Source organism: Cenococcum geophilum, assembly GCF_001692895.1.
Source record: "Cenococcum geophilum 1.58 unplaced genomic scaffold K441scaffold_19, whole genome shotgun sequence".
NCBI lineage: Eukaryota > Fungi > Ascomycota > Dothideomycetes > Gloniales > Gloniaceae > Cenococcum > Cenococcum geophilum.
Genome location: NW_027137577.1, coordinates 1,795,687 through 1,805,319, shown reverse-complemented (window position 1 = coordinate 1,805,319; position 9,633 = coordinate 1,795,687). Strand labels below are relative to the sequence as shown.

General features: G+C 32.5%; 1 protein-coding gene across 1 annotated transcript; it reads left to right on the top strand.

The window, feature by feature from the left end:
• Nucleotides 1-1,920: 1,920 nt before the first annotated feature.
• K441DRAFT_659414 (uncharacterized protein) lies at nt 1,921-2,184 on the top strand (the record flags this gene model as incomplete). Its single annotated transcript, XM_067648527.1, has 1 exon — nt 1,921-2,184. A coding segment is annotated over one exon (183 nt), but the record flags the coding sequence as incomplete, so codon positions are not given.
• Between the last annotated feature and the right edge of the window lie 7,449 nt (nt 2,185-9,633).

Sequence of the window (9,633 nt, the reverse complement as noted above, 5' to 3'; positions counted from 1 at the left end):
TAATCGCCGTACAATCGTCTCTATAAACGGCTCTACGAACGGCTCTATAAATGTTTACACAATCGCCCGTACGAGCGCCCATACGAACGATTAATTAAACGTCCATATAATCAATCAATCGAACGTCTATACAATTGTCTATACGATCGTCTCTATAAACGTCTCTACGATTAATCGCCCGTACGAACGTCTGCACGCCTGCATGTAGCTCTATAGAGGCTCTATACAAAGCTTTACATAAAGCTCTACACGAAGCTCTGCAAAAGCTCTACTAATTGCTCTACTAAAGCCTCTATAAGAGCTCTGCCTATGCAGTAAATAGAGCACGCAGTGCGCAGGGGGGGTCCAAGGGGGTCTCCCCCTTGAGCTTAAAGCTCTACTCAAAATTCTACTCGAAGCTTGATACGGAGCTCTAAAGCTCTACTAATACGCAGAACTGATATACTAGGAAGGCTCTATAATCGTCTATACGAACAGCTCTACAACCGCTCTACGAACGTCTGCACGATCGGCCGTACGAACGCCCATATGATTAATCAATCAATTAATCAAACACCTATACAATCGATCAATCGAACGCCCATATAAACGATCAATCAAACGTCTATACAATTGACTATACAATCGTCTCTACAAACGTCTCTGAAATTAATCGCCAGTACAAACGTCTGCACGTCTGCACGTCTACACGTCTACACGTCTACACGTCTGTACGCCTGTACATCTGCACGCCTGCACGTGGCTCTGCACAAGGCTCTACACAAAGCTCTGCACGAGGCTCTGCACGAGGCTCTACTAAAGCTCTACATAAGCTACATGTACCTAGCAGTAACTAAGGCGCCTTATCCTTACTACTACTTCTAAATTAAGTAAAAGCTCTATATAGGGGGGGTCCAGGGGGTCTCCCCCCAGGAAACCTTATATCTATATATATTAATTAAACTCTATATAATAAGCCTTTAAATTAAAGCTTTAGGTTAATTGATCGGCTTATTGGTTATAAGCTCGGGTCAAAATTTTCGTTGGCGGGCCCCAACGATCCGCATGTTATTAGATTTAAGCCTATATAGGGAAGTGTTCGTTAACGGCGTTAATAAATTAATAGTTAATGATCTTGTTATCTAGGGCAAGCTTTACCTACTTAACTCCTTAAACCGCTTCTTAGTAACGGCTTAAGAAAGTAATAATTGCTTAGTTTAATTAAAAGCGGAGCTTAATAAAAGTCTTTTATATATTAACCTTATGGATTAAGCCACGGGCCTTAAACGTCTGCTTAAGGTAATTAATATAGTCCTTTACTGTCTGCTTGTACTCTAAGGCAGTAAGGATCTTATTATTAATTATACTAAGAATAACTAAATAGACTTTGCCGTCTTCCTTACTATACTATTTAAGCTCCTTATCGTACTTATTAGAGAGTACCTTGTTAGTTAAGCGAATTAAATTATTAGTATCCGCAATAATTTGGGACCTCTTAAGAATCTCATCTCGCTCCTCCTTATTGGCGTCCTTTGGTACTCGATTAATAGATATTATAGGTTTTTCTTCTTAGAGCTTTGGGTAGAGGAGTAGGCCTATATCTTCCCAAATAATATATAGAAGGCCCTTACCACGTAGGTACGTGCTGAGCTGCGTCCAATATTGAGGCCAATTTGAACTATCTTTCTTGAGGCGTTAACTGCCTGGATAGTCTTTACCCATGGTAACGCGTAAATAAATTAATTTGACGCGTAAATACACGAACTTAACGCGTTAATTTAATAATAAGAAATGATGCAGAGTAGTAAGAAATGACCTAGCACGGGTGTGGTAACCCTTAATGCAACCTATAGTAAGGTATTAATCTTTTAACGTCGTAGCTTGGTAGTAATGAGTGCTTATAACCTAATGAACTAAATAATATTAGAATAAGGGCTTCATGAAATCGGCCTCTGCACCTCCACGCGGTGGAGCCCGGGAACCTGGCAGTACTATTAATGTTCCATTAGGATCGTGTCAATAGACTACTAGAGCAAACGCAGAGACGTCCGTATGGCTGCGCACCGCTGGCGCTGCGACGGGTAATCGCGAAGAAAGAAGTTTCTATTGGGAGGGTAAGCCCTAACAAGGCCTTAGGAACACGACTAACTCGTCTTTATATACGGTCGACCTGCTTAAATCACAGCATCTAAATCAGCGTTCTCCTTCTATATAGTATGGTACGCCATACTACACGACCCTATATAGTATATACGTACGCCTTATAGGCTAAAGCCCGTAATAAGCCTCTTTATCTACCTACCTTCTAAAAGCCTCTCGTCTATTGCCTTTTAAGGCCTCTTATCCACCCGCCTTTATTATTACTTAATAGCTTAGACCTACCGCACGCGGTATATGTCCTCCTTTATATTATAAAGGACCTAGGTTGGGGCCCTAGGAAAAGACACCTAGCACCAATTACTATCCCGTTGTTTTGGTTTTAAAAAAAGATTATATAGGACTAGATATAAATGCATTATATAGGAGGGCAGTAGATTATACTAGAAGGTATAATAATAAGATTGGATTATGCTGCAAGTAGGGAAGCTATAAGTAGCATATATATATGCATATAGGGCGGAGTAGGGGAAAGGTAGGTATATAATTCTATATAGGCAATAATAGATAGGGAAAGTGGTTTAAAAGGCAGATAGGGCAAGACAGGCATTTAAGACACCTTCCTTAGGGGTCTCTGAGCAGTAACCTAACGGTGTTTTTCCCCCCGTTAATATAGTACAAATGCTATCTAGAAGTATTACCTCTTACGTTTCCCTTAGGGGTTTTTTATTTACCTAAAAAATAGGTTTTTCTCAGTGTGTATATTAAGTTTTTACCATAGGAATTAGTCTGCGTGGACCCATTAGGGGGACCGGGTCGGACGGTAAATTGAATTTATTATTATTATTAATATTAGAATAAATGAATAAATCTATAGAATCTAACTATAAGGAATATAGGCCTTAATATAGGCCTATATCTACGGATACCGAAGTAGTTACTGCGGAGACCGAACTAAAGGAGTCTGCTTATGTAAGCAGGAAACGCGTGTAGACGTATGTAAAGGACTTTTTTAAAACCATTGTTAGGCTAAATAGAGGCTTAAACCTAGTAAAACTTAGTAGAATATAGCAGAATGCGGTAGGTTGCCATTAGATTACCGCAGATTACTATTAAATTGCCGTCTTATAGTTAGTCTTTAGTTGCTAAGTTAGTAGAAATAGGTAGACGTGTATAAGGTATTATAGGGGTATCTATTATAGAGCAAGTATAAGCGACAATAATATATAGCAAAGTAGATATTATTAAGCTATATATATAAACTATATAATAAGATTAAAACGTTACGTAAGAAAAGAAGGTAGGAAAACGGGAAGAAAGGGTATATATTATAGACTTAGTTACTTAGTTAATACGTGCATAGAGTAGAATAGGATTTAGGTAGTAGTCTTAGCAGAACTTAGTAGGATTTAGTAAAACTTAGTAAAACTTAGTGGAACTTAATGGAATATAGTAGAATACGGCAGATTGCCGTTAAATTGCTATAGATTGCAGTAAATTGCGGTCTTATAGTCGGTCTTTAACTGCTAAGTTAGTAGAAATAGGTAGATGTGTATAAGGTATTACGGGGGTATCCTATAATAATACCCCCCCTTTAAACTTAAGCTTTTGCGAGGTAGAGCTATAGTAGTTCTAAGTAGAGTTTATAAAAGTCTTCTATAGAGTTAACAGGTTCCTATAAGGGCTTAATAAAGCCTCTCCATTTTATAAGGTATATATATTAGCATTTCTGCTTATTATACTTAATATTATTCATTCTTTTAATAAAGTACTTATTTTTGCTATCTACTTTAACTAATAGGGGAGGGTCTTATATCTATTTAGGCAGGGCATCTAATATAGGGGTAGTAGGGTAAAGGACTAATATATAAAATATGGGGTGGATTTTAATAGTATTAGGGAGCTTTAGTTAGTAGGCGTAAGAGGAGATAACCTTCTTAACCTTATAAGGGCCAGCGTTCTTCTAATTAAGTTTTTTAGCAGGTTATTTTATATTTAGATTTCTTATATTTAGCTAAATAGAGTTACAAATTCAGTAAGCTGGTGCTAGGGTTTATTTCTTATTTACTATAGCTTTATAGATAAATTGGGCCTATATTATTTTATTAGTAAGGAATTATTATAGTTCCTTTATCTTCTCTATAAATTTATTTACTTTTATAACTTATAAGGCGTAATAAGTAGGGCGAGGAATATTACTAAAGGGTTTAAACCCCATTTATAGATACTAGCCGTAATTAACCAGAAATAGGGAGACCTTTATAGTTTCTAAGATAGAATTATTTATAGTAAACTTAGTAAATATAAGCTAGTTAATCTAGTTATCTTATAAATATAACGTGTATATCTAGATATACTATTCTATTATAGCATTTACATATTCTATTTAACCGTCTATTTTCGGATAATATATAATAAATAGCAGTACTTTAATACGGAGTTAGGTGGTTAGTTTTTTCTAAAATATAGAGATAAACTAGCTGCCTTTATTGGAGATAATTATTTTAGAAAGTTTATAGAGTTTCTATATATAATCTAGGAATAGTTAGGCGATAATAGGTGTTAATATATTGGGGCAGGCGATTAAGTGTCTTATCTTAAATAGTTGGTTTATAACTACTATAATATTTATATAGCCTTTACTTATAGGGAGATTAGTGATAAAGTTAATTAAAATATTCTTCTATCTTTAGTTTAGAACAGGTAGTGGCTTTAGAAGGCCGTTATACATCTTATATAAAGCTTTAGCTCGTTAGCAGACATAGCAGCTAGAAATATACCTTTATATTATATTATATATATTCGGCTAATAGTACTCTTATTAGAGTAGCTCTAGGGTTTTCCCTTAGCCTAGGTAGCCGGCTACTAGTAAATTATATACGTATTTAAGAAGCTTAAGCTTAAGTTTATTATAGTTAGGTATAATTAAGCGGTTTTAGTAGTATAAGTAATTTCCGCGGGCTTTATATTTATTTAGAGAAATCTTTTTAGAGCGTTTAATGCTATCTTATATTAGCTTAAGCGTCTCTTAAATAAACTCGTTATTTAGGTATTCGTTAATTATAATCTATTTAATTAATTAATTTGTTATTTTAAGGACGTATACTATAAGGTTTTTAGTAGGAGGGTTAAATAGTTTAGGATAAAGTAGGGTTTAATTTTAGTAAGAGCGTGCTTCTTTTAGGGCTGGCGCGTCTTATAAGTATTAGGTTAGGGTATTAGGCTTTTAACCTTAAACGCCTAGGCGGTATATAGTTAAGAATTAGAAATAAGATAGATATTCTAACTAGTAAGCCTATTAATAACTTAGCTATTTTATGGTTATAAAGTACTATAGGTTCTTATAGTCGCTAAGGACCTTAATTAAAAATCTGGCGCTTTCTAGCTTAGGTTACTATTACTTAAAGCATTTAATAATAGCTAATAATTCTTTATCGTAGATCTTATAATTATATTTAGTAGGGTTTAGTTACTTTAAGAAGTAGACTACGGGGTGTAATACTCCTTCTTTATTATATTAAGACAGAATGCCTTTAGTAACGTAATCTAATAAGTCGGCTTCTATAACACTTATTTATTTTAGGTTAAAGTGTTAAAGTATAGGTATAGTAGTAAATATAACCTCTAAATAAGTAAAGGCCTTCTTATATTCCTTATTAAAAATAAAGGCTTTATCCTTTTAGGTTAAAGCTATAAGGGGTAAAACTAGGGCGGAGAAGTTATTAATAAACCGTTGGTAGAAATTAGCAAATCCTATAAAGGCTCTTATATCCTTAATGTTCTTAATTTCTTACTAATTTATAATTACTTTAACTTTCTTTAGGTCTATTTATACGCTATTTATAGAAATAAGAAGCCTAAGGTATAGGACTTCTATTTTACAAAATTTGCATTTATTTATATTTAATTATAAACGAGCTCCTTATAGAGCTTATAAAATAAAATCAACATATTTCCGGTATTTAGTTAGGTTATTACTATATATTAAGATGTTATTAATATAAGTAGTACAGAAGATATCTAGGTAGGGACGTAGGGACGTAGAGTATTATTTATATAATATTAAAACAAGCTTAGAGCGTTTGCGAGGCTAAAGGGTATTACTAAGTACTTAAATAATCCATATTAGGTATAAATGCAGTAAGCTATTTATCTCCTTTTATAATATAAAGGCAGTTAAATACAAAGATAATATTAAGCTTTATGTAAAAGCGAGCCTTACTTAGTTAGTTTAGCATCTTTTATATTAATAGGATTAGATATTAGTTCTTAACGGTAACGGTATTAAAAGCTTAGTAGTCTACGCAGAATTATAGTCTATTGCCTAGTTTCTTAATAAAGATTATTAATACGGCTATAGGTAAAGAGCTTACTCTAATAAATCCTTTACTTAGGTTCTTGTCTAGGTACTTCTATAACACTTAAAGTTTATTTTAAAATATCCTATATAGGGGTCTAAATCTAGGCTGCTTCCCTTCTTTAAGTACAATCTTATAATTATACGGTTGGTATTTTAGTAGCTTATTGGCTTCCTTCTATAAGAATACCTCTAGGCAGTTATAGTACTCTACTAGTACCTTTATAGTAGGGTTAGTATGCTTTTTTAGTACTAAGGCCTTCTTAATATTAGCTATAGTAATAGTAAAGATTGTATATTTAGGGTTTTTAACAAGTTATATTAACGGAGTAGCTCTAATTATACAGATATTTAGGGTACTGAGCTCGCTTAGATCGTCTATAGTTTCTTATTTAAGTTTAGGTTTAGGTTTTTTAAGTATTCTTTGTATCATAGGGTACCAGTTCTTCTAGTAGTTTTATATACTAAGCTTAAGCTTCTACTTAGTTTGGGGCGGTATAGTACTTAGTAATAACTTATAGAATTTAATAAAAATTTCGGATCTTTAGTGGATATTAGTAGAATTCTTATGTTAGTAGAATTTGGTAGAATTCCTATACTAGTAAAATCTAGTGGATTCCTTAGGCGTAGAGTAGATATTAGTAGAAATCTTAGGCTAGCAAATCTTAGTAGATTTCCTAGATTTTAGTTTAGGGCTAAAGTAGTAAGTTATAAGGCACTTCTACTTACAACGGGAGGGGGGGTAAATAAAAGCTTAAGGTTGTCCTAATTAATAGTTACCTTATATAGCTTTATCTAGGGTTATTTAAGAATTATTAGGTAGCCTAGGGTAGTAACAAAAAGCCTAATTAGTTCTTTGTGGTTTAGGTATTAGAGTTTTAGGTATACTATATAGGTAATTTAGCCTAAGACCATGCGTTTACTATTAAATCTAAATACGTTAATATACTAGTTAAGGGGGATTAGGGTAAAACTATTATTTTACACAAAGATCTTATTAATATATCCTATACTACTAGCTTCTGTATTAATTAGGACTTAAGCATTAACCTATTAATTATTCTACTAAAGATAATAGTTAACGGTTTATACTATAATCCTAAGAGCTAGAGTTTATAATATTTAAAGCATTTAATAAGATTCTAAGGTAGAGCCATTCTAGAAAGCAACTTAACTTTAAAACGTACCTTTTAGTAGTAAGTAGGAAGGGGTTCCTATAGGACGTTAGTTATAGCTTCGCCCTTATAAGTTGTGCTTACTAAATATAGGGCTAGAACTAGGCAAAGATTAGGGATAGTAACCGAAAGATTAATACGGTAAATAGTTACTAGTATTAACCGTTTATAAATTGTGTTTAGGTATAGGGATAGAGTAGTAGTTAAAGAGGTAGGAGTTACTTTTATATTTAAAGCAGAGGCCTAGCTTAATATATTATTCTTATTTAAAGGACTCTAGTAGGGCGTATTTTAGGGTCATAGTGTTAATATCTATAGCGTTAGGGTGCTTAAGCTAAGATAACTTAGTAGACGTTTATAGAGCTATTATCTTATATTAAGGAGCATATTTTGGTATTAAGCATAGTATATTATTATATCGTTTATTAATAATATTTACGTAGGTATTAAGGGCTTCTAGTAGGTCTACGCCTATTAGGGAGGTTTTTAGTTTAAGGCTTAGGGATTTAATAAGACTGTTAACTAGTATAAAGTTATTTTAGCTAGTTTCCTTTACGTAACGGTTAAATTCGGAGAAGTATACTAGGAAACTTTTTATTCCTTAAGCTATACAGTTTATTTTCCTCTAAGCAGTAGCTTAGTAGTTTAGGTTACTATATATAGCTTTAAGAAGTATAACTAGGCTTTATACTAAGTTTAGTTAAAGGGGTTTAATAAAGTTAGCTGCCTCTCCTTCTAGTTAACTTAGGGCGTAATAGAGTCGGTTAGCTTTAGTTAGGTAATATTTAGCGTTACTAGTTAGCTTATTCTTAAGCTAGCTTAGAAATAATTAGAGCTTTTACCATTTACTAATAAATACTAGAGGGTTAGGTAATTATTTAGATTATTATAATATAGTAGTTAGTTTAGGGTAAATAGCTATTATAGGTTTAGGGCTTATATTCTATATATTTATCTCTAAAGATAGTATTTAGTCTTAAGGCCCTAATATAGGCATTATAAGAGTGCGGATTTCTTCTTAGAGGTCCTTAATTAGTTACTAGTATTATACTTCTTATTTAGCTTATTATTAATTTAAAGTAGCTTAGTTTTATATAAGGGCGTCTATAAAAGACTTCTATATCTCTACTAGTTATTCTTAAGATATAAATATAATACCGGCGGCTGTTATAGGGGCTTTAGGGTCGTTTTATATTTTAGAGGTGGTATATAAAGTTAATGTAATATAGTATTACGGAGTAAGTATAAGCAACAATAATATATAGTAAAGTAGATATTATTAAGCTATATACATAAACTATATAATAAGATTAAGACATTATATAAGGAGAAAAGGTAGAAAAATAGGAAGAAAGGGTATATATTATGGATTTAGTTACTTAGTTAATACATGTATAGAGTAAAATAGGATTAAGGTAGTAGTCCTGGCAGAAATTAGTAGGATTTAGTAAAATATGGCAGAATATAGCGAGTTGCTGTTAGATTGCCGCAGATTGCTATTAGGTTGCTATTTTGTAGTTAGTCTTTAGTTACTAAGTTAGTAAAAACAGGTAAACGTATATAAGGTGTTATAGGGGTGTCCTATAATACCTAAGATGCTTTATTAAAACGGTGTTAGACTTTAGCTAGGGCCTTAACTAGCTTACCCTTTAACCTTTTAGCCGCTACTAATATATAAAACCCTATAGTAGATTAAATAAGGAACTAGACAGTTATAAAGAATTATAAAACGTATATATTTAGTGTTAAAGATAGATTAAATATTATAGGATAATTAAATATTTACTTATATACACTTAGCATAAAAAGAAGATTAGTAACTAGATAGAGCCGCGATTATAATATATACTAGCTTTTTCTCTATGTAATAAGAATAGGATAGTATAACTTTACTAAGTAAAAGAATAAACGTTACTAGCTAATTATAATAGTTAGATATAAAAGATCTAATAAAAGGTATTAAAAATAATGAAGGTCATTAAATTAAAAATAGGAATGCTATACCTCTAATAAATAACTTAAAAA